This window comes from Scophthalmus maximus, chromosome 12, assembly GCF_022379125.1.
Source record: "Scophthalmus maximus strain ysfricsl-2021 chromosome 12, ASM2237912v1, whole genome shotgun sequence".
Taxonomy (NCBI): Eukaryota; Metazoa; Chordata; class Actinopteri; order Pleuronectiformes; family Scophthalmidae; genus Scophthalmus; species Scophthalmus maximus.
In genome coordinates this window covers 10,767,024-10,793,536 of record NC_061526.1, presented here as the reverse complement: position 1 = coordinate 10,793,536, position 26,513 = coordinate 10,767,024, and the positions used below count along the sequence as shown (strand labels likewise).

At 41.6% G+C, this 26,513-nt stretch overlaps 1 protein-coding gene across 1 annotated transcript in view; it reads left to right on the top strand.

Moving 5' to 3' along the window:
* The window catches only part of LOC118286605 (synapsin-3-like), a 102,276-nt gene that overhangs the window by 19,393 nt on the left and 56,370 nt on the right, over positions 1-26,513 (top strand). Inside the window, exons 3-6 of the mRNA XM_035611167.2 lie at positions 2,368-2,425; positions 12,566-12,657; positions 24,776-24,932; positions 25,826-25,915. Of these exons, the coding sequence (XP_035467060.1) occupies positions 2,368-2,425; positions 12,566-12,657; positions 24,776-24,932; positions 25,826-25,915 (397 nt within the window). The remainder of the gene's footprint in view (positions 1-2,367; positions 2,426-12,565; positions 12,658-24,775; positions 24,933-25,825; positions 25,916-26,513) is intronic.

Genomic DNA, 26,513 nt, shown 5'->3' with positions numbered 1-26,513 from the left:
GGTCCAGGGTGAGAGGGGGCATTGCCTCTCTAGTATGTATGTCAGTCATGCTGAAGATTCATGGCTTCCAAAATTACAGACAATGTGACGGCAAGGCACCCAAAACTTTTAAAGTCCAACAGCTGGGAGATGTTGACTTCAAGATCCTCCTCGGCGACTGTGATGAATGATAATGAACGGACCTGAAAAGGACAGACGCAGGGAGATGAAAAACAAATATGCAGACGTGAGGAAGGCAAGCGGAGGAGAAAGGAGGCTTTGTTTGGTGAGAGGCTCTAAAGGAAAAATGCTGCAAAATCAGAATGTGTTTTGGTGCGGGTAAGTTGAGAGGCACTCAAAAACAGCCTGTCCCAGTAAACCCAATGCCTCGAGCACGTCTTCAACGACATGCAGCTCCAGCCTGAAGCCCTCAACAGATTGTCACAGTAACTGTCTCACGCCTGTGAGGGGTGAGTGTTCACCACTGAGACGTATAGAGCACTGGGACATAACATGAACTAGAGACATAAAGCAGTAAAATGGCTTGAGAATGTGCATTAGAGAGTCTGAAAGTCACAAGCTAAAACAAATCTCCATCTTTTAATAAACACAACAAGAAGCAAAACCGCAGAGTTGCAAGCACTGATGCAGACAATCAGTTGATGGAAACTCCAATGAGACTCAGCCTCGATGGCATGGCATGTTAGCAAAAGTCTTGTCATATGTACATCTGTGGGTTTTTCTGTGTATTGTGATGTCATTTGAGGCTTTGGTCTACCTTGTAGTATTGTGTAGCAATAAAAAAAGGTTAACTCAGGTTTTCTTAAACAAAATAACGTCTTTGTTTATTCTCCAACTCAAAGGTTTTCCAAAATTAAAGTCTATCTCCCCAAAACTTTTCCCTCCAACACTCTTGGAGTCTCTCTTCATCTCCCCTCCTTTCACTGCTCTCTCAATCAGCTTTATCAGCTGCAGCTTTATCCCTCCCGCCAGCCTGCAGCACATGGGAGTTGTAGTTTTCTCACCTCGGCCATTTTGGTCTGTAGGTTTTTAGCCAGCAGAAGGGAATATAGCGGCCTTCCACCACCAAACCCCTTGTGACATCACAATATATATACCACAGCCAATCCACATATTACATGTCTCTTGGTCTATCTAAATACTGCAGGGCTGACTCTTCCAGTAACTACAAGTTTACAGGTTCAGACTGCTCCGAGATCAGTGCAAAATGAATTGATGCAGTGTTTTCCAAATACCAGCAAATTTTATCCAACATTGTACATTTATGTGATGTATTGCTGTAAATGAATAATCATGACCCTGCTGTTGCCTTGTGCTACGGAGTTTTCCGTATCCTCTGACAATGGCAGGTATATAAAAAAATGGCGGAAAAGTGAAAGAAGAGCGGTAGATGTAGTGATTATTTGATGGAAAACCAATATATTGTTCATTTTGATCGGTTCGAAAAAGTTGTTGTTTGATGTTAAATTTAGTTTACAACGACAACGAACCCTAACCCTAACTATAACCACAACAATAACCACAGCCCTAACCCTAACCACATCAAACATATCATTCAACAAGCTCATTCTTAACGTGTTCACGGCCTCAGACATACTGCAGTGACGGACTCCGCTCTCGCTTTACCTGGCTTGGTTTGGGCCAAGACTAGACACTAGGCGTGCCTTATGCACTTCTGCGCCATCGTGATATGACAATGGTACTGTACGGAAGCATCGGCCAGACTACTGACGGACGTTTCAGGAGCTTCAGGAGCAGTGTTTTCTGTCGGGGGAGGAGCTCCCTTTACCACGACCTTTTTAACTCTAACAGACCTTTACATACACTAAAAACCTGTATAGCAAACTAGGGCAAAACTGAAAAAGGATAATATCTCTACTTTAAAGCAGCTTTAGTTTTACTTTGACCACAAACCACATGCCTGAATATTACCGGAGAAAAAAAAACAGAGGGACTAACCCTCAATCAGCAAGTTCTCTTTATTAAAAGCACTTTATTTCACGAGCTGTTCTTTGCCAAGGGATTCTCCTTACTTGAAGGCCCGCAAGGTCAGATTCAGTAATCACGGAAAATACGAGTCATTAATGTGTCCGCTCACAAGGTATTTTGGAAGGTCTGTTGAAATTTCAGGCTCTCCTTCTATCAAATAAACAAAAAGGGTATTTTTAGGTTGTTTTGACTGTCAGAACTGTACTGTTTGTGCAGCAGAGGAAATACACGTGATCTAAAGAGAGACAAATACATCTACGCAGTTTAGGTATTTCTATTCTAATCTCACATTTTCCCTGGAAACTGGATGTGCTCAATCTAAATAAAATACTTTTTTTCCTATACCTTCACTAATTGTCTCCTTTTTCCCCCATGTAGGGCGAAGTATTTCAGAGGAAAGAAGCTTAATGGAGAATATGAGATCCGGGTGGAGCAGGTACAGTGGATTTAACATGAATTCTATCTAACGAAAAATTTGAATTGATAATTTAAAAGCTATGAAATAAATTGTACCTGCCTGTTTTATTGAATCTGTATGGATGTGATGTGGACCAAACAACAAAGTCAAAGTGCACATCTCAATTAAGTTTTCCCAAAGATGGTTTCTGACATTTCACACACTGATGTATGTTGGATTTAATGGATTTAATAAGTTATTCAATGCTACAAAAACGGGGGTGAAACTTCATGATTGTTGATACCGTGGCTCCACGGTCACTACTGCTCAGACTTTGGTTCAAAATTGTTTCCCAATCAGTCGACCGATTATCTGCATTTTTAGGCCGTTTTGTCAATAAGATAATTTCATCATAAAATGCACTACTTACTTACCACTGGCTCTAATGCAGCCGCAGTCACTACTCTCTGGACTTCAAAAGTGTCCCGTCCATGTTTGTTTGTTTGTTTGTTCAACCATAATAAATCTGCTAATAGCTCACTGCACTTTTTGTGTTCTGGTCATGTTGGAAGGTTCTGTGTATTAAGGAATTTCAACAAAGTTTTGTTTGTATTATTGTACATTTTTACACCTTTCGACACTCTTTTACTGCAGACATATATCAGTTTTTGTTATAAAGTCATCCATTCAAAAGCTCTCTCGATAGCAGAAAGCTGACATTTAGGGATATATGGTTATTGACCTTGTTGCCAATGAGTTTATTGATACCACTCTCATCTGTGGGTTACGTATGGAGATATAAGCTAGGAGTTGATTGGGTTAGTTTTTTGTTTTTTTTAAACATCCATCTTTCCATTATTAAAACCGCTTATCCTCTGGAGTCAATCCCAGCTGATAGCATTGTGCGAGAGCAGCAGGGTACAGTACACCCTGTACAGACTGCCAGTCCATCACAGAAGCCTTATGAACCCACAGTTAAAATGATCCGCCTATAGCTCCTCTGAATATGTAAAGCTGTACATAAACCTAAATGTTAAAATGATAATTTTTGGTTTAATGCGAAGTGATGTGCTGTAACTATTTATTGCTTCTAATCTAAATGATTAATAACCAGACTAAGCTAATCGCCACGCGGATCCACTGCAGCTCCGTAGTCAACAGAAGTGAGAATGGTATCGATCTCCTCACCCAACTCTCAGCAGGAGGCGATGAAACATTTTTACAAACGTTGAACTGCTTTTAAAGAAGCCTGATTGAAATTCAACATAATTCTGCCATTATTAAACACAGTGTGCACACAAATGTGTTTATAAGTCTAGACATACAGTATTTACAGTGTGTAGATAACATCTAATTTACCTCATGTAACCAGTGGGTTGTACATCTGCAACCCATTGTCGAGACTGGATCTGTCTTTGAAATGGAGAGGTGGGTTTTTATGGGAGGAGGAAAAAGGGACCACAGAAAAGCTGGACTAGTGGTTTTATAGCCTCTTTCTCGACTCTCTACTGTTGTGGTCACATCCCCCTCCTGGGAGGCGTGGCAGGAGTGAGTCCAGATTTTTCTATGAGATGTGATTTTTATTTTAAATTTTTGTGGTGTGACAGCTATTGAACCCCAATAAAAACTTGCAGAGTTAAAGAGGCGCCTTGAGTTGGTATTGAGGGGGACCGTACAAGTCTGCCAGAGCTCAGCTTAAAGTCCCACCGACCTATTTAGATCTTGTTGGATCCTCCACTCTTTCCCATACGCCCGCCGCAGTGAAGATAACAAGTTAGTAGCTAATTGCCTTCAGCAACCAGAGTCTTCACAAGATATTTGTGAACCTCGCTGAGAGCATTAGGAAGATGGAAACCCAATCTCTGTGGGAAAACGTAGCGACATGCTGAGATGAACCCTTTTAGGGGATGACAATAAAAGCAGAGAGGCCCGTTGCATTTTCTTTGCCTCTCTTCAATCCTTTTTTCTTGCTGGCTTTTAAACATCTCCACCCGCATAATTTCGACATTGAATAGACTTTCTTTTTTTACAATGGCCTGCGCTATTACGCTCACCACACTCTCGCAGTTGTTCTTAGCTGCTGCATTTCACTTGTACCCATAAAGGTAAATATATTGATGATTTTAGTTCAAAACAGTTCCCAAAGGAGCTTTTTCATGATTCTTTTTTAACCATGCCACGTTGAACTTGGCCAACATATGTGAGCTGTCATCTTTCATCTTCATGCTGGGTAAGCGGTCCGAAGCAGCACTCATAAGCCCCAAACCATCATAATTCTCCTCTGCAGTGCTTACTGCCATATAGGGTACCATCTGTAGACTCTCGCAGCATGTGATGCTGCAGTGAGGAGGCTTGATGCCAATCTGCAGGAAAGAGAAAGAGGAGAGCAGCTTTGAGTCTCAGATGTGGTAATTCATTAAGGCTGCCCTGCCACCTCTACCTTCCGCAGCCACTGCCCCATAGCAAAATTGTGAACCCATTGTTGTAGCACATTCCTTCTCATTTACATGAAAAACTCTGAAGTTTCACTTGGCAGACACCTGAGGTCCTGCGTTCACCGGGTAACTCTTTTCTTTTTTTTTAAACTACTAAACAGATGCTCATGGAAGTGCTTGCTGGTGGTTGTTTGTTGCTCCCATGTGACTAATGAAAAGAACACTGCTATTTTCAGTAGTAAATCTTGATTTCTATGTGGCAAAAACATGCCAAGTAATCCTCACATACACACATCTGTGTGACAGCATACAGCCCAAGATGTGGAGAGAGTTGATGTAACGTGACATAAGCTCAGTGCTCGTATATCAGGAGCCTGTGACTCTCAAATCACGAGATGAGCAATCACAGTTTCGGTATCGATGCGTACATCTCTTTATTTACAGTACTGTCATAATTCTGTTAACATCCTAGTAAAAGTCTGAACAGGTTTGACAATGAAGCTGTACCTGGTCAGCAGCTTTGCTTTGCGTCATCACGCCAATAGTCACGACAATGGCAACATGTTGATGCAAGGCTGACAAGGTTTGCCTAGGGAAATCGCACCCAAGCGTAAGAACTTACTTTTTAACAAAGCAGAAGGACTGACTCATTTTGGCAGAGAAGTTGTTTAGAGTTTTACTGGTCCCTTGTATATTTTCACACCCAAAACCAACCAGCCGTTCAATCATTTGTCTTCTTGCCGCGTGTTAGAAGAGGACAACAATACCACTTTTATGTTATGTAATGCTATTGTTATTGTTTAGCTCAGCATATAACTCACAAAATGCCATTTTCCTTGCAGTGCATGTGTCAGTTGTGATCAAAATGTGATCTTCAATATTCCTATATATTTTTTTTATATTTTGGAATGAATATATGATGATAGTGGTTTCCCTAAAGCTAGGCTAATCACCTCCTGACTCCAGAAGCGATAGCTTTATTAATCTTTTAACTGTCAAAACTGAATAAAATTTCTCAAACAATGCCAAACTTCTCCCTTCAAGGCACAATCTGTCACCCCAACAGTGACACAAAGAATAGGACCCTTCAATTGATTAACATTTATTTTAATAGTTGAACAAACACAGTGCAAAAAGAAAATGTAAGTTAATATTTCCTGGTTTCCACTGTTAAACTATGAAAATCATAAAAATGCTGCTCCCTCAATAAGTCTGATCAGAAAAGGGAAAAATAGACAAGTGACAATTATGGTTTAAGGCTATGCACAAATCCACTCAAATAGTAATGTCTGTTATATAGCAATATTAACCTCGAGATTGATAACATTAGCCACCAAAAGCTTCTCATACCAGACCTTTTATATTCGTAAGAGCATAAATGGTATTTGTCCTTTCAATGGTTGCATAGTGTCAATTTAAACGTTAACCCCAGGCTTCCCACTCTTTATAAAATTCCATTCTTTTATCTCACAGTAGGTGACTGAAGATAATTTGATTTGTTATCTTAACATGTCCTCGCCACCCAGATATACCCAGACCCAAGGGTTTGGTGTGTGTATCCAGACTAGTGGGGCATTCCAGAGAACCAGAGCTTTGGGGATTGGGGTTTTCCTACTATGCCATTTGTAATCCTTTGAAGTGTTTCGGATGTGTGTAACACAGTGGCGGTGCCAAGCTAAGGGCCCCTTTATCTGGAAGCCGAATGTTGTCCGCCCCTTTTGCGATGCTTGGCATTGTCAAAATTATGGCAGTGTGTTGTAAGAATTCTCAAAATCAAAGTCAATCATGCCGACGCCCAACAAAAGACTGCCAAACAATCTGCCTGTTAACTACCCGCAAGTCATTAACACTGCAATATACACGACTGGACTATTTAGGCCATTCAATATGAAGAGGCCTGTTGTTTGTGAAAGAACAAGGGGCAGTTCTTCAGTGTTGCCGGACCATGTGTGGTTTTGGGTCGTGCGGGGCAACATCTGCTCAACAGGCGCATGACCTCAGCGCTGTCCACGGTCTTTTCTGCTGCATTCATGGCAGCTCACAGGCAGTTGGCTGTATGTTATCCTTACCCTTTTTTGGCTTGTGTTTGCCCATGACACAGGGCATCTGGGCAGAACTTGCTCAAGACAGATGATTCAGTTTGTTACTTGCAGACATTTGACCGACACAGCTGCCCTCACGCCTTCTGTTGCCCTATTGCGTTTAGCATCTGTCTTACATTTCAACATTTAATGCCTCAATGGATTATTTCACTGCTGTACAAGGTGGGAGTCATTAGCGGCAAATACCTCTCTGTGGTGCATATGAATGGTCCACTGTACTTCAGACCTCTCAATTGCAGCAGTATGCGATTCAACCAAGTTTATCAGGAATCGCTGAAACATTCAGACATGGTCAACAAGACAGCATCTGCCCTGCAGACTGTTCTCTCTTGAGTGTTGTACAAAACAGAATGACTTCGCTTCATGTAGCTCTCAACATATTTCACCATTTGCCAGACAATTTTTGACACATGCTTTATAATGAGGGACTTGAGTTAGTAGTATTTTTGTTTCAGCCAGGTTTGTGTTTGTCAGGAAATAAAGAGGTGAAGAAGTAAAAGAAGGACTGTGTCGCAGAAAAAACATCTATTTTCAAATGAAAGGAAGCCACACGTTACGTGTGTCTGTCTGGGCTAGACCAGTTTCTATCAACAGCTCTTCCATTGGGGACCAAGTTTAGTGTTAAAAGGAATATAATCTCATTGTTATAGCTGCATTATCAATAGAATTCCTTATCATCACTATATAGTATCCATTATTTTAGTATAGAATCTCTTGAAAGAGTTAATTAATGCACACTTTTTATACAATATCCTCACTACAACATTTCTATATTTTCAACTAATCTGATATTATCTAGAGTTTCAGTTCACATGGCATTTCAACTGCTTTCACCTTTTACACCTCATTTGACGCCTCAGTTGCTTTCAATTTCTTACTCTTCAAATGAGAACTCTACTGCTTTCATCTCTTCCAGACCACTCACACTCAGATACATGACCTTGTCAACTCGGGCATCATTGTTGTGTTAAAAAAAGTTTGAACAATGCATGCCAGGTAAAAAAAAAAAGCTACACTTGTGCTAAGGAAACAAACTGTGGAACAGGAATTCAACTCCTGGCTGTAGTGTACTTCAACTGACTATTTACCCGCTCTCAGTGCCAACTCACCAACCAATAATGTCAAAATGGCTAATTTCCTGTAAGTGTGACTTATAAAGAAATAACTTTACTTGACTAACTGCTTTCTACTCTGGAACTTTTCCTACCAGCCCCCAATGAAAATTTTCCTGAAAAATGATCAAAAATCTCAGCAAAACTACTCAAACCACCTGCCTACTGGCCTTGAACTTGAAACTGACCACTAATGCTTCCAGCAGATACACCTATCTCCTGTAAATGCTCATGACAATTCAAACAATTTTTAATGCTTAAGCTTAAACTGACAATTGAGCTTCTTTTAGTGCTTCAAATTGCAACTCTTATATAATATTTCACGTTCATTTACCTATTTACGATGTTTGTATACATTCAATATGAGTAAACAGTTAATTTTGCTTCTAATAAATTAAGTGCTGCTTACCCGGTCCCTCCAAGTAGTTTTTTTTGCCAAGGGGCAAAAGATCCTGTTTACTCTTTGACTCATGAGCAAATAAAAGGCACCTGAACCACATGAATCTCGGAGTAAAGGGTAAGTCCACGTCTAAAAATACTCACAAAGATTCCAAATGAGCTACTGTCAAGTGGTGTTTACTGTACTGTCCACAGGTTCACTTGGCACGGCAGTAAGGACAGAGTGCGTGCAGCAGTTATACATGAGGCTTGTTGGGAAATTTGCTCTTCTCAAGCTCTTACTGGGCCTTCCACTACAATAGCATGTATCAGGTAAAAGGTTATGACAACTAAAATATATTTTATATTTATATAAATAACACATCTGTGGTGCTACTTTCTTCGAAACAACAGTTATTATTACAATATATCAATAGTTGGGAAGAATCAGCTCTGTAGGCCGTTCTTGCATGTATCACTTCCAGTTTTCCTTTCCCAGGCAAGAGCTGCCTCAAGACAAGTATCTGAATGTGTCACCGTGATGGTAACCATGGCGCTGTGAAAAGCCTCCTGTCCTGGCTTTTGGGCCTGTGCCCCACACCAGCCGCTTCATCCATTACTACCCAATGGCAGTAGCTGTGAGCACCCCTCTTACCCACCTCCAGCCAATCAGAGATGACGTAGATTGCTTGGCCCTTGGCCAAAATGGTGCCCACTCTCTGGCTTTATCTGGTCGCATCAAAGTCAACGTAGGCCTCTGCGTTTGGGATGGGATTTGTTGAGGAGATGCAGTGATGGAGGATGTGTGTGCATGTGAGTGTCTGTGTGTTTCACAGAGTGTCTGGTGTGTTATGCCTGTTAGAGTCCTTTTTGGTAGGGCATGAGCTGCTAAACACACAGATGTTTCATTCAGAGGCGGGTATCGGTAAAGAAGAGCTGAGAAAAGAAAGGGAGCCAAGTGCACGTCCTTGAGGCGCATTGAGTTTGAGTGGCGCCTCATTGTCCCGTAAATATGATTACGGCATCTACTCGCCCCCTGCTCTTCCTCTGGGAGTGAAACACAATAATTAAAAGGGGCGTTTTTCTCTCTCTCTTGGCAAAAAACCCCCCAACAAGTTCTGTTACGTTGGGGCATTCATTTCAAAACTGGCTGACTCCCCCAAGAGTTAACATGGGCCACAGCACTAGATGAAAGGGACATGTATCTCTGAAAGAATATTGCTGATAATATTTCCCTTTTATGGAGATGAAAGCCCATATAAAGCCTGGTGAAGCAGGCTTAAAGTCTCAAATGATGTTCACAGTATGAGAATGTGTAGATAGAAATTGTCTTAATTTGCCATGGAAATTGGCAGGAGCTGGGTTCAGTGTAGGGTCAGCTGGAGGATCTGCTTCCCTCCCCATCCGTGCTGGCATTATTTGAGGCTGATCTGTGTGATACGTGTTGCACTGCCTGAAGCGTACAAAGCAGAGCAGCTTACTGCAGATTTGAGTTATAGCAAGACAATAACATTGTGTCATCTCTGTTACGTAAACAGCTGCTCTTTTTTGTGGGAGCTGTAAGGTTGTATTTTTTTACGAATCACAAAATCAAGTTTCCAGTGCCGTTGTAAGTCGCTTCTATTTCCCCTTCGGGACCGGCTATTACGCTTAATCTTTGTGCATTCACTGATTTTCTGCTGTCACAGTGTACTGAGTAGCCTTCTACATCACTTGTCAGCTGCTGCTATGTTGCGTTTTAAACTATATTGTTAGTTAGCTTAGTTGAGTAGCTTTAATATTGATAGTGGTGTAGTGCTTCACAAAATGGAGGACCTGATCATTTGGTCCTTTGTTCCAAAGACAAAGGAACAGACTGGAAAACTCTGATGCCCAGAATGTTTCACTTATCACACCTTGGTGGGAACTCTCCTCCAAGCTCCAGCTGCCATTGGTCACTGTGACCCACCAGGCGGTCATCAGGCCCATAAAACCCAAGCGCACCCATCTTTTCACGCTCTTCCTGCCTCTAACTTCAAGGAGACAACACTCTCTTCTCCAACCTCTCGATGGAGACCAAAGACCTCTCTTTCTCCTCTGGGAGAAACCACTGCTCTCGGACCCTGACCTCCATGCAGGCCTGCAGAAGCAGACTGCTGCAACTTCCACTGGCAGCGACGCGAGAGCCTGCCAAAGGACCAACCAAGGCTGGAAAGTGTGGTTTTACATCAGTGGCAGACACAAAGTCTGGTCAACTGATCAAGCTCAGGAAGCACCAAGCAGAGTTAGTTTTGAGCATCTTACTCTGTGGAGGACACAAAAAGGACACTGAAACCACACAGCACGACTGCTGTATCTTTCTGGACACACAAACAGCATCCCAAAAGGACTATTCTTCTTCTTTTCAATGGACTTGGTAACGTAACTTGGGCAAACAGCATAGCATAATGCAACACGGCTAAGCATAGGAATGTTTAACCTTAAAAGTGTACTGTATTGATTTGAGTCAATGTGTTCATTTAATTTTGTTGTTATATCTATCAATAAGTTATTTGGACGTTAGGACCCTGTGACTAACCCTCTCTTAACCTGAAACTCTTTGTCCTGTGTATTCACACAGACACACACACACACACACTCTCTCACACACACACACACACACACACACACACACACACACACACACACACACACACACAATCTCAGACTTGTATATATTTCATTTGTTAGATTAGATATTGTTGTTTCAACTTATCTTTTAAATAAATGTTATTAAATATGCAGTCTGGTTTATTTAATGTTGCATAAGTGTGAGTATTGACAGCCTCTGACCAGTAGAACTCCAAATCTTTCAACCTCTGCTAACTACCAAGGTGGTGATTCTGGTGGTAATTATTAATTGAATTATCAATCACAATTCCAAATTGATAGTTAGCATATTGTAAATGAGACTGAATCAATTGATTGGCTATCATCTCCCTTCCTTTGCAGGGTGGTGCCCTGAGGAACTTTGATATTAATTAAAGTTATTATTTAATATTAAAATTTTTTACATTAATATTTTATTATATTGATAGCCATAACTGATCAATTATATTGCTTAGACAAACGGTACTTTCCCCAATGTCCAGGCACAACAGTGGATATCAAAATTCATACCTAAAAGACAAAATTATAATCCCCAAGTTACGCAAACTTTTTTTCTCACACTGCATTTTCACTATTGAACAGTCGCCGACAAGTCTCCCTCCATTCAAAAAAGTATTTATCTTCTGTTTCTGTCCTCTTAAATGTCTGACATTGACTATAGGGACTTGTATCTGAGCACATGTTGTCACTATAGAGGTCTTTTCACATTCCTCTCACGGAGGAGGAGATTTCTGTGCACTTCTCTACAATTTGAAATTCAAACGAATCCTGGGCAAACTAGATTTGGTACATCACAAATACAGAAAACCAATCACTTTCGATTATGCAAATGTAGGCAAAGAAACCGGAAGCTTCCAGTGCACACAGAGGCATCACATCCACTAGAGGACGGCAGATGTGTCAGCAGACAGTGAAAGTGTTATGGCTGAATTTCACCGATGTTGCCGCTAGTCATCTTGTTGCGCACATTCTTCCAATGGTCAATTTATATTCACGTAAATCATGACTGGAGGGGTAGTTAAAGAATGCTTGAGTCAAAATGCCGTCATTATTAGAAAGAAAATTGAGTTGTCCCTCTCTGGTCCTCGTCCACCCTGAAAGAGATGTTCCGAGTAGTCAACTGTTGCCCATCCTTTTGAGGATCTCTGGGAGTTTGATTGAGTTATTAGGTAGCTAGGCTACGGCCTTTCACAAGACTAACTGTCCGGGAGACCACAGACTGGGGATAACTCAATTAGCCTCCTCTCACAGATTCCCTCTGTCTGTTTGACTTTTGTCTGATACTACCAGCTTTGCACATTCAGAAATATAAAATGAATCTGAAATCTATTTTCTGCATTGTCATCTAGGTCATAGGTTCTTTTCCTGTTACTATTTTTTTGGAGCATGCATCTGTTGTTCATCACAGGATATTCACAAGTCAAAGGCACGACACAATAGGACATTCTTTATTCTTGCTTTAAAAATAAACGTGGCGTCTGTATCATCTAATGACTGGCAGTGTGTCCTACTTCTGTTTTCCAGGCGGAATTCTCAGAGATCAACCTGGCCTCCTACGTCAACTCCGGATGTATGGTGGACATGCAGGTCAACAAGGGTGGCACTAAAGTGGTGAGGTAAGTTGCTCAAGGCCTAACACGGCCCTCTTTTCCTTGGACGCATTTCTCCACGCAATCTGTAATCTGCCTCAGCGAGCCTGCACAAAGACCCCAGTTCTTTTGTCTCGGTGGCATCGGGCATGACTCTGTGTATATATAACATTCCCTGCACTCAGAGAGAAATCATAGCTGCAATGTGAATCTAAAATCTAAAAAATAAAGGCTAATCTAAATTAAAGATTTCTTACCCACAAGTTGCAATGCCAATATTTTGGTAACTAAGAGGGGTAGTTATCTGTTTGGCCTTTTTTGGGGCATTTATTCATATATTTCATAAAAAGCTGATAATTTGAACCGCTGATGCATCTGAAATAACAAAACTTTGTCATCGTGCAGTGGTGGAGGTGGCCTCTGGCCAGAAACGAGCTCCGGTTACAGCAGTAGCAGTTAGACATGTGGAGCTTGGGTTTTGAAATAGACTGCTTTGTAATGTGAAGTTGCCGCCCAAAGAGATCACTTATGATCAGCTGATCTGGGTGGCAAAGATGACCTCATGTTCCTGCCTCAACCTCCATTGTGAACGTGCGAGTCAACATAGTCAAAGTATTTTGCAGCTATAGAGTCAGATATTTCCGTCAGTAGATGGTGGAGATCAAAACAGAGCTACAAGCAGAGTGAACACTACACTTGTGTAAATAAGCAACTGTTTGCTAACTTGTTTGCCATGTCAATTTGAAGTTTTAGTCATGTAGAGCTTGTTTCTGCTGCTACCAAGTGGCTAAAATCAGTTAGTGCAGAAACAGGAATATAGACAATTTAATCTGTAATGGAAATCCTTAAAGTAGGACTGAATATCTTTATTGAGCAATACAGCCTATACTATACTGCCTTGCCTTCACCTGGACCTGTATTCTTCTGGTTTATGTCTCTTCAGTAACTGTCTTACAATAATTCATTCAACCATATGCAAAGCTTTAATGCTTTAAATATTTCCAGTTTCAGTGATTTCGATAATGGCATGATAGGAGTATTAACGGCGTCCTCATAAAATGTGCAGCTTTAGTCTCTACTAGTATATTTTCCGGCTCCAGCTTCTCCAGTCTCTCAGAACAGCCTACTGAGTCTATACCATCCAGTGTCGGCCCCTACTGTCTGGAGAGTAATCGGCTAATCTGTACGCTGGCTTCCACTCCATGGTTTTTCAAGTTGTGAAATAACTTTGTTATCGGTGGAATCAAACGAGAGTTATCACAGACTTGGGCACTAATGTGGCTCACGTTACAATGCAGCCTGTTGTCAGAGCTGACACAGAGGTCATTGTGTGGGTTGAATATTTTTGGTGATACTGCTGCAATGACAGAAGCCAAATTGGGTGCAGATGGTCTGACCGCTGCAATGTTCACAAACACTGATATTCACTGTGCCAACTTGTTGTGGCTCGTCGATACGGCTCTGAATTTGACTACAAATGGTGTAATGGTTCTTCCGGCAAGTAGTCTGATTGGTCGATGACTAATAATGCATATCGGTTAGAACGTTCTGTAATTGGAAAGTCACAAGTTCAAACTCCCAAAGTTTTCTATTTTTCCATCAGTCATTATGTTTCCTCATTGAACAAGACACTGGAGCTTTCTCTGGATAAAAGAATTGGCTAAAACATTGAAGTGTAAACTGATTAGAATCTGTCCCTGTCAAAGGTTATGGCCAATGAATACTAGTTATTTCTTTAGCAATGTTTTTCTTTCTCAGCCAGAAGAATGGTGGATTATATATACACAGAAAGACAGAGGACAGATAAGACACAAATTTCCCCTTGAACAAACTAAATGCACACTGTCACGCTGTGTGTGTGTGTGATCATAGGAGGATTGCACACGGACACGTTCCCACTTTATGTTTGAAGCAGGTTCCTGCTTTTCCACGTGTTCTTCTGGCTGTCGTGTTCAAGGCACTGTGACCTCCGTCCACAGACTTGCTCTCTGAGCAGACCTCCCTCAGCTGACTCCACGCAGCGGCTCACTTTCTCACACGTCTCTGGTTTCACAGTTGTTTGTGCTGTCGGGTTTCTCTCAGTTGTGTCATGTTTGCAATCCAATGTATTGTTAAAATATATTAAATGAGATGACTTGAAGGGGCTGTAAGTGATCTTTTGAGAAGCTTGTTTTTCTCTTTGTTGTTGTTGTGATTTTACTGCTCTGGCCGGGCCGCGAATCCACAGCCTTGGGTATGAGAGACCGAGGGCATATTATAACCTCGTATTATATCGTTGGTCCTGTAGCAACAGCAGAACTACAAATAGCTCTGTTAAGAAGCGTTTGTTATGGTATAAACACTCATACTGATTACAGTGCATCCGATGATTGCTCTGTATTCTCATCATGTGTTTAATATAGAGGTATAACTGTATAGATCCAGTCACACATACTATCCTTTAGTGTGATTAAATAAATATTTGTCCACCCTATCATTTAGTCTGAAAGAAGTGCAGCTGTAATCATTCATCAATCCATCCATCCATTATCTATACAGCTTTATCCTTTAAGGGTTACGGGGGGTTGATGGAGCCTATCCCAGCTGACATTGGGAGAGAGACAGGGTACACCCTGGACAGGTCGGCGATCTATCACAGGACTGACAATCAACCTTTCATGCCTCCCTTCACACCTAAGGACAATTTAGAACCTGACCTGCAAGTGTATTGACTGTGAGAGGAAGCTGGGGTACCAGAAGAAACCCGCACAGGGAAAACATACAAACTCAACACAGCTACAGCCACTGAGATGACTGCATGACAAATGTGGCCACTTGGTTCCAGGGTATGAAATAAAACAGTTTACAGAGTTTGCACACATTATGTGCGATGTGCAACGTGGCACGTACTGTACACAGCCGGCAGTGGAGTAGAGCGACACGCCACAGCGTACAGTAGTTGTGGCATGTTGTTCATTGTGGCTCTGCTGTAGTCAGCCCTTTGGCTTCTCCATTCGCTGATGCCAAAACCTCCAGTAAGCTGCGCGGTTCAAAGTTGGGAACACTGGTCTGGCTGAAAGTCAGATCACAGTAGCTGGAGTATGATAAGCCACAAAGCAGCGTTTCTCTGCTCTACTGTGATTAATTGGTGATTAGTGTTGGGCAGTGGGTGTTGTTAACTGTCGGCGACTGAGGGGTGTATTGGCTCGTTTTACTGTTGCACTCAGTGGAAGTAGTTTTTGGTAGCAGCACCAGCTAGAAGGCTAAAATGTGACTGCAAAGTTAAATGAGAGGTGGCGGTTTTAATGCTGTAGGGACCTCGTTCTGCCCTGTAACCGTGAACTTAGTTTGGCAAAAATCAGAACTCAATAAAAGGTTATTGCTCTTTCAGGGCCTAATTAACACCTCTACACACATTATTGTACCCATGAGGACAATGATGCACTAACACTAAATGTCCATTTTATAGAACATACTGCTTAGAGATTTGACAGATGCTAATGTATTGATGAGTCTTTTGAACTATTCAGACCAAAAGATGCATTTTGGTGCTGCTTCCATTTTACACTTTTGTAAACTTTAAATTTGCAACAATGTCAAGCACGCATTGCAATTGTCATCCACTCATGTTCCATAACAGGATGACCTTTTAGCAGTGAACAGAAAAGGCTAAATTTATCTTCTGAATATGTGGGGGAAAAAGCTAATTTGCAGAAACTAATGTCACCAGAGTCAATACTAAAATACAGAGTTTGACGTGTGTTCTTATGGGCGGTTTTCTGTCGTATGAATTTCCCGGACCGCCTCGTCACATTCCTTGCTGTCCATTGCCCAACAGACGGAGGAAAGGAGGCAACCAGATTACATTTACAGATCCTTGTCTAATTTCTTCCTTTTTTTCTCTCCGAACGTTTACTTCTCTGTCCTGCAGGCTCCCAGTCTCAGCCAGGGTGGCACTCCTTTTTTCCTTTCCAGTACCTACAGCACACATAACAAGACATTTCTCCTCTGGTTACGTCAGGCGATGACTTAAGGCCGAGACCACACAGAGACAATTCAGACATGCACACAAATACAAATGTAGCCCCCCCCCTTCCCTTTTACCCTGTGAAAGCCCATTTTAATCAGAGAAAGACTGTCTTCCTGGACAGCCTCAACACCTAATACCTCAGACAGGTTCATCTTGTTACCACGCAAATTAATCTTCCTCACAGACCTGCTGAGTTCAGACATGGCTTTAGGGGGCCTGAGGGTGGCTTCCTTCAGGAGCGCTGGGACTATAATGAAAGCGTACAGCGGCCGTGAGGCCCACTTCAACATCCCTGCTTTTGTGATCTAGCCATGAATACAAATGGCTCTGCTAATTCACTCAAACTCCTCTCAACACTCATTTCCCTTCTGCCAGAGGACATTTGGTGCTCTATTGCTCTTGCAGCTCCTTTCCTCATTACATCTGCCTCCCATACGATTCTTCCCCAAATCTTTGACACAATCACTTTTGAGCAATAAACATTCTCTGATTTTTGTTGCTCAAGTTACATCCTCTCCTATACGGATTTTAGAGGTGTAATTCAAATTCATCTTCAACACTTTGTTAGTGTTAGTTGCTGTTGCGTGTTCTCTGTTTTGTACGTGACCCTCGCTGCATTCAGTGTGGTGTGGAGATGAGCCCTGGAGTGCGATCTCAGCTAGGGGCCGATCCCGAGCTCTGGCAGCCCCGACCAGGCCACCGCCCAGGATCTGAGCCGCTGCCAGATGCCACTGGGCGTGGAGCCACAGCAGCAACCACAAGGAGTTCTAGATCCAGCCCAGGGGACCACAACATGATGCTAGGCTACAATGAGTCACTTTACACAAAGAGAATAGTGAGTTCTTCTGGGTTCTTTGGATAAGGACGGCTGTGGCCCAGGAGGTAGAGTCGGTCGTCCACTGGCAGTTCGATCCCAGCTTCCCCCAGTCCGCATGCCAATGTGTCCTTGGGCAAGACACTTAACCCTGAATTGGCTCTGATGGCTAGAAAAGCTTTATATTTATATATATATATATATATATATATATCCATTTACCATTTACAGTATGGTAGTTTTATGTTTACACAGTCTCTATACAACAACATTGTTTGCTGCGATTGGATCCAAGACATAAGAACTAAATGTTATTACTTCTTTTGTTTGCATGTCCAGTTTCTGCAACTTCATAATTCACCAATTAAAATAAACAAACATGTTTGAAAAAGTGGACAAAGGCGGTTTTGTTTAAGCCATTAGGAGGTGTTTTTGATTGATGATTTTTATCTTTTGACAAAAGCATTGTAAGTTTTCATTTGCAGGGAGCCAAGGCAAATATTAGAGTAAAACCCAAAGCTAATATCAGACAATGTAGGATGTGACTAAACATTTTGTTGCATAAATATAAGAGCGCACCACTGCAGCACTGCCAAAAAGCTTGTCAAGACAATCTGTCTTGTGTTAATGAATAATTTAATTACTTTGATTTATTAGCATCAGAGTTCAAGTAAGCTCTTCCAAAACCTTTGTATAACAACACTTGAATGCTATTTTGGAATATATATATATTTTTACATTACAAAGACAGGTACCATGCTAATATATGTGCTTTAACTGGAGGCTGGAGCTGGAGCCGGAGCCAGGAGCCAAGTTAGCATAGTATAGCCTAGCTTAGCATAAAGACGTCATGTATCTAATTCACAGGGGAAAAGCAAATAAGCATATTTTGACACATTTTTAGGAGGAAGAAGTTCAAATTTGATGTGAACCCTAACCATGACAATTTTGTGGCACTTTGTTTGGTTGTTTTTGCTTCAGTGTCTGTCCTACTAACTGGAAAGCAAAGATTTTTCTCCCTGAGGTACATATCCCTCCAATGACGGAGTACCAGTTTGGGACAATGCACCATTGTGCACGAGCGCTGCGCTGATCCACAGCATGTACGGTTTGACATTTGTGGCATTCCTGCAGTGTTCTACCCCGATTATGCTTATCAATGAGACACAGACTGATGGAGGGAGATAAGGCTCTCACTCGCTTTTGAGTTAGGCACAGGGCCGTTATGACGACAAATGTTCCCCCCGCAATTCAAACATCCCTGTGGAGCCTATTAGAAGGTCAGAGATTCTGTAAGATAAATGGATCTGGAGACCAAATAGCAGCATATTGTCTCCAGTTGCAATAGTTTCCACTTCTAGGAATTCTGATGAAAACATCCTGTTGCACAGTATTGTGTAATGGTCTCATACAACTGTCAGGCTAGCAGTGTGTTCATACAAACTCATGTAAAGTGTGGTGATCTCCTTTCTGCATTTTAAACAGCAATGCTTGTTTGAGCTTTGGAAATCTCTTCATCACATGCCTTTCTCTCTTCTTTTTCACTGAATTGAATCTCCATTAAACTTTTTGGTCACTTGGTAGTGGAAAAAAAACTATACGATATTAACATTTTATCACATCATGAAATTGATATGGTGAACTACCTAGTAAAACAGCTCTTTTAGCTCTGTTTTGGTCTACACCAACAATATCCTGTTCATTAGCAGCTACATGCTCTACAGTATGTTCACATGCTAGCCAACTTAGTTTATCTGCTGTTTGGCAATGGGCAGCCAGTGAACAGTGGAATAATTAGTACTTTTTCATGTAAATTAGTCACCGGATGCATCTGGAATTTACTCACATGAGAACCGTGAGAGACAACCAAGACATTCAGGTTTCAGGCTTGACATTTGAAACAAGTCTGATGATGAGTCTGCCTAAGATTCACCACTTTTCACATTCATACATTCATACATTATCTTGTTACTACTCTGTAGCACTTTGAGATTGCTTTTAGCAATGAAAAGTGCTCTATAAATGAAATGTATTATTATTATTATTATTATATAACCCTTTGTTAATATATGGATATTGATTGTAGCAGCTCTTCATGTTCGAGGCATGCTGTAGTTCCCTATAAACAGCCAACACCTCACACATACATCAAGCAGCACTTGATAGAATCAGTTGTATCCTGTCTTGAATATAAGAATAACTTACTAAGATGGATATTTTTTTCTAGAACATCAGTCCCTATCTCTCATAATTTACCTGTATCCATTGTCCTCTCGTGTCCTAATCTATAACCCCATTATCCTCGATTAGTCCCTGTTATCAGCCTTTATTACACCTCTGATAACCCATTCAAAAGGGTGCATTAGCATATCGCCCGTGATGTGATGTCTGCGGGGCCTGAGCGTTTTGGATCATAAAGCATAAATGTCCCGCTGTAGTGTAATCCATGACCTACCGGGCGCCGTGCTTCGCCAGAAGGAGTCCGAGTGTAGAGGTAGAAAACCAAAATTAATGGGTGACGAACCTCAGTAATGCTCCACTGCTATAGGACACAGCCTCCATTAACCAAAGACCGGTGAAAGCCATCCCATTGAGGGGAATGTCTGCACCTGGCCATTCTGTGGTAATGAGGTAGCACAACGTTGTCGTCTATCTGGTTTTATGCATGCATGCACTTAGCATTGCAAAAGGAAAACAGTTTTTCCGTTTCCTCGCTGTGCAACTTTTCAGCTTGTTCTGGTGAACAGATCTTAAAAACAAGGATTAGAGGTTGTTTTGAGCATTCCGCTGCATTGTGAGTTAATCAGACACAGAAATTCTGTGAGCACACTGACACATTTTGGGTTTTCGTGTAGTTAATGGAAAATTATAAAAGAAAGGCATTTAAGCTACTGTTGGTAGGATTTGCAAAAATAACTTTTTTTCATATTTGCTGAAACTGTCGCTATATGCTGGTAGTAATATGTGAGACAAATCGTCTGTGACAGACTCTGGGTCACTCAGCTTTTAATGCCATTTGCCAGAATCCACCGCGCCCGAGCAAAAATCTCAAATCACAGCCAGGGGGCGTCTCTCCGCGCTGTCAGTCATCCAGGTACGAGGCCTCAGTGCTGCAGAACCTGTCCACACCCTCACTCACTCGGTCACAACCAAGCCCACGTCTTCGCAATGAGGAGCTCGCAGCAGAAGCGGAGTTAGTTTGAAAACACCGTAGTAGAGAAACGCCAAGCATCGAAAAAACTGCCCAGCTCCTTTGCCAGAAACTGCATATACGACAAAGACCACAAGCTAAATCGAGCTAAAAAGAAGGAAACAGATCGAGCACATGTAAACATCGGAGCGGCTCCACAGAAGCAATGACACCGACAGGGTTCACAAACGATGCGTTCATGTTATTGTCGCAGTCTGTGACCGTGCGCTACTGTGCTGTTGTAATCAGGCTGCTAGTTGCTAGGTCCACACTGCTACGGCTAGTGGTTAGCGGTGTTTGTGGCATAATAGCTGAAATATGTTTGTGTCCAAGCGGTCTAATCTGTTTTTTTAGAGTTTTCCAGACGTGTGTCGTTGTCTGTGCTCTCGCGACCAAATGCTCCCCCATCTGTGTCGGACTTTAGTTAGCTTCACTGTTTTATCACGAACGTAGCATCCCGTGCAATGCTAAATGCTAAGATGCGTGATGAATTTGTGAGTAGGAATATTTTTTCCTGGATCAGTTTCACATACTCATGTTGCTTTTCTCCACAGACGCTGACTTTGCTTTGGGGACAGCTGAGGAAGGAATATTCAACACAACTAATTTTATTAATGTGCAAAATAAAGCTTGACAATATTACATCATTGTATACTTTGATACATTTTGTATGCTTTTCTTTGAGCTACTGCATCGGTAATACTGAACCAGTGAATCTGATTACCCCAAATTAATATATTTATAATGCCTTGAATTGACTCAAAAAGCATATTGATAGTAGTAAGTAATCTTCACATTGTTGAATATTTATACAATGAGAAACAAATCACTTTCAAAATACACTTTATTGCAAAGCAAATACTGAGGTTGCATAAATATTAAAATATAACTTTGAAATAATAAATAATAAATGAAATGAAAAAAATATATTGCACAGCACCATATTTACATATAGCACAGTCTGAAGCTAAACCATCCTTGGATGAAACCAGTGCAAACGGCATGGACCAACTGGCTCATCACATTAGGATCAGTTGTGTCTTCGGCTCCCAGGTCCTCGGGTGTCGGGCCAACACGCCGACCTCTGCCCCGTCTCCCACTGCCGCTGCCCGGTGCGCCTCGTATGCGACTCCCTCTTCTACCCGCTCGACTGCTCGTCGAAGCAGCCGTGTTCACTTCCTCATCGGAGTCCAGTGTCTCCAGTCTCAAAGCTCTAATAATGTTATAAAACATAGATAAAAGCGTCATTCATCTTGCAAAGCAACAAATGATGTATGTGAAGATAAAGCTGTTCATTTACAGACATACCATGTAACACTGCAGTAGCTAACGTGCTAGGTACGTAAACAAGCTAATATAAACTGATTTACGGTCAACTACGTTCAAAAACACTGACGATGTTGTTTTCACAAAAAGTCACAGGTAATAACGCGAGGCAACGATAACTAAAAAAACATATTATAGTCTATCAATGTGGACAGTAGTCCGTGTTAGCTTCAGGTTAGCTTCTTACCGGTGGGAACGTCATGTTAAGTACCTTGCCTGGCTTCGGTGTGTGCGAGCACGGCGGGCTGGGAGGAGCTGTGGATGAGGAACCGAAGTGCAGCGGAGAGGGAGGGGGAGGGAGCAGGAGTCGTTGGGTTTTGAATTCTGAGACTGTCCACATTTCTCTCAATCCTACCGACAGCAGCTTTTAGTCACACACAGCTACAACATTGATGCTTTTAAAACTAAGACCTGTTTTCATTGTAGTCCTTTATGTTAAGAACTGATGCAGAAAGTCTAGATGAGTAGGTAACAACGATAAATACCTACACCATCAATATAGTCATTTCCAGCCCAAACAAGGAAAAAGGAGGATGGTAATTTACTATAAGCCATATTTCAACGTTTTAAACTGCGTCAGCAAATGTTTCTGCAGACATTGTCTGTAACTTTTCCTGTCGGCACCTATTAAAATTTCTGGAAATCCAAGTGAACCCGTGTGAAAATACAGCAGCAGGTTCTCTGGCAAAATTCCTTGCGAGCTAGTGGGCGTGTTGCTGACTGTAAACATAAACATGGCGTTCCACAGCAGAATCATAGTCATGTCCTGCCTCCTGCGTGATCTACCCAGACGCCACAGAACGATCCAGAAATGCTCCCGCTGTTGTGAACGTCTGATTCCGACAATCTCCTGATGCATTCGGAGAATGTCCGGACACAATTCTTATACAGACCCAAACAGATAAACCCGAGCAAGAGTTAACTTTTAGACATTTAGTAGTACAGAGAACTTGCTTCCAACCCGTCTGAGCTGTGATATTTCACTCCAAATTAGTAATGTAAGAGCAGGAAAACATCGTCATTCAGCTCCCTTTATACTACATGTGTGTTTTTGACTCTTTTTCTTCACCTTTAGGTGATTGGTGTGAGTTTGCGTTACTTTAATGTTAATGTTGCAGGTACATTCCAATAAACTGGCCCATCCTCTCCTCTCAGCTCTGTAATTGAGATTGAGAGTGCAGAGCTCGGTAGACTCAATGTCCAGTATCTGATAGCTGATAGACCCAAATGTCATTTTAGTTTATTCCAACAATGCAGAAACTTTTCTTCACTATTGAAATTAGTATTTGGTAACTGTTTTGCAATAAAAGGTTTGTAAGATCTTACAACTGTTCATTTGAGTGAAAAATGTACATATATTCACAACACTTGGAGAGATATATTTTTTCATGATTGTTACTTGTTTTGAATTGGCCTAATTCCAGGACAATAATGTGAACGTAAACACACTCACTATATATGAATAATAAATTGCAAGTGTCTAATCCCCGCATTTAATGAGGGAACAAAGATAACCTACAGCATCAGGCAGCAGGAATGGTTTGCTCCGTCAGATACAGCACTACATTGTGTTTTGGGACGATAAAACCTATCAGCATTAAACTGCTCATGCACACTCTCTCTTTTAACTTTGGGTGATTGCTAGAAAAAGCATGTTACATAAATCAGCCCGTGTATTCAACAGGAACTTGGGTTTCACATGAACCGTTGGGTCTGGCTTTGGTTCTGGAGCAACGGTGATCAGCTCTGTCCAGTATAAATAGCCAAGCCTTTGGTCTGTTGCCAGTGTGGCTGAGTGCAGCAGCAGCAGGGAGGAACAGCTGTAGTCGCTCTGTCGCCGGGACCAGATCACTCCTCAGCCACTCTGGCAGTCCTGACCAAGCCGTTCAACATATATGCCACACTCGAGGAACTAGCGTCTGTTTGAGGGCCTGGCTGTAATTTCAACCACAACCTGCAGCCCTTCACCTCCAGTGCCGTGCATATGCATATGCACACGCACATTTTACTGTGCCTTTGTGATGTGCAAGTGTATTGCAGTAAAAGCTTTGCGTGTATGCTGTGTAGAGGCCGGTCAGGTGTTCGATTGTTAACTTATGAGAAACATAGTCAAGTCATTTTACTTAATTATTTTTACAAATTATATACTTAACTGCAGTGTCTGAAATCTGTATAAAAGGGCATTTTAAAAGTTCAACATGTACAGTAAACTACTTTTTTTTTTACCTATACTGTATGACTCATACATTTGGCTGTTTTAGGAATGGAAATTTACAATGTAGAAATCTAGAATATAAATAATTCAGGTAAATGGTGACATAACTTTTAGCAGTTATATAGATCTCAAACACTTGACTGATCAAACCACTAAAATTCAAAATAAAACAAATAATGCAATAAATGAGTTGGATGTGAACAATACATATTTCACAGAAATGTGACTAGAGTCAAAGTGAATGACTGGTTTAAAAGTGCCTGATGGGTCACTTGGCGCTGCTCCCAGAACAGTTTGTAAAGAAAGGATTAGGCTGTGTTAATTGGATAGACGGTCGAAAAAGATTAGGTGCACTGGCGAGCATTTCTTCACCTCTTCAGCCCTGACATAGTCAGGGAATTTTGGGCCTTCTAATTGATGTTTAGAACATTTTGTGCTATGTCAATTCTTCCGTCACCTGAGCTGAGACCCCACCCCTTTAAACTACCATTAATTCTACACACAAGACCTTAAAAGTCAGTTTACATGCTTAAAAATAACTCTATAACCCCTTCTCTGATGGATTTCTTTTTCATGTCTGTTTTGCTGCAGGTCCTTCAAGCCGGACTTCGTCATGCTTCGCCAGCATGCCTACAGCATGGTCCCCGGTGAGGACTTCAGGAACCTTGTGATCGGCCTGCATTTTGGTGGTGTCCCGAGCGTCAACTCTCTCTTCTCCATCTACAACTTCTGCAGCAAACCTTGGGTGGTAAGCGATTCTTAACGTCTCTTTTTGCTCTACTTTAACCCACACCAAGGTGATACGACTCCCTCCCTCGGCGACGGCCTCTGACTGATTTATTTGGGCTATTAAAGGGAGTTGAAACACCTGTCTCTGGAGCCAGCGGAACAGGCATCCTCCACCACCGCACATTATTACTCACTCTGTAGTGAGAGAAAACTAGATACAAGACTGCAGTGAAAAGTGCTGGGCTCGGCATGTGCTCATAACGGCTGTGCAGCTCTCTTCATATACATGTTATAGCTCATTCACCACATTTTAAAAGCTTTGTCACCTGCTTTTAAAGTAAAATATGTCATCATGGCCTCAAAGCCAGTGTTTCTTTTTAAAGCTGCCATCAGACATTGTACAGCACAGGCCATTATAAAAGAGGTAGACACATTTCCGTGCCCAATGTGGCAGACTATTGACCAGAATACAATGCAGCCTCAGTTTCAAGCGAACATCACTCCTGTTGTGTCAACCCACAGCTGGACACAACCAGTTCAAAACCATTCACTAAAGCAGGTGATGCCATTAACGTGAAGTAAGTCCACCAGAAAGGAAGATTACAACACCTCAGTGTTGAATTACTTCTAAAAATCAATTTCTCCTGAGAATGCAAAAATTGATTTTTATTCCTCAGTCAGACTTGGTCTACCTGTACTGGGTCACATTTTATAAGCACCCAAGTGGGCGAGAAAAGGAATGTCTGTTTAGTCAAAGCTCCCCATTCCACCTGAGTCCCAGATGTTGACTTCCTTTGTTATAAATGTTTGGGGAACACAGGTGTAACTCCTAAAAGCATCTACAGTATCTAAGCTCTGCTGTCCTCCGCTGGTTGAATGACATCCGGCTATCCTGTTTATTTCTTCTTGCAGTTTTCTCAGATGATTAAACTCTACCACTCCCTGGGTCCTGAGAAGTTCCCCCTGAATGAGCAAACCTTCTATCCCAACCACACGCAGATGGTGAGTGCCTCACAGATATTATTCTTCATTTAAACGGTACAGAGAACAAAATAAAACGCACCCTCCTAAAATAAAATCACCACTGACTCCTTGAGGCCTGTTTTTCATTAAACCTTTATTATAAAAATATAAAACACAGAAATTAAGTCAGACATTTCCTAACCCCCACAAGGAACCCCCCCCCCCCCCCCACACACACACTTCAGGAATCAGTGTTTACTCCCAAACTATACACAGCTTCCGTGATTGGAGATGGGTTTTTTTGTTTTTTAAGGATCAAACTTGACCCAGTGTTTCTGTGTTAAGCAGACAGTATATTTACACAAACATGAACCACAGAAATAGCGACACAGAAACGCCACAGTGGGAGAAACAACCTAAACATCATGTTAAGTAACTGCATTCTTAGTGATGTAAAGCATTTTCCATCCAAGGTCAATTTTTCTTGACTTGAGACCTCTTGAAGACAAAATAATGCTCAAACATAACTCTCTGTCACACGTTATTGATGAATATTCAAACCAAAGAAAACAGATTAATTTGACTCATTATCAAAAGGAGGCTGACAGACTGAAGACTAATTCCCTCCAAAATTGAG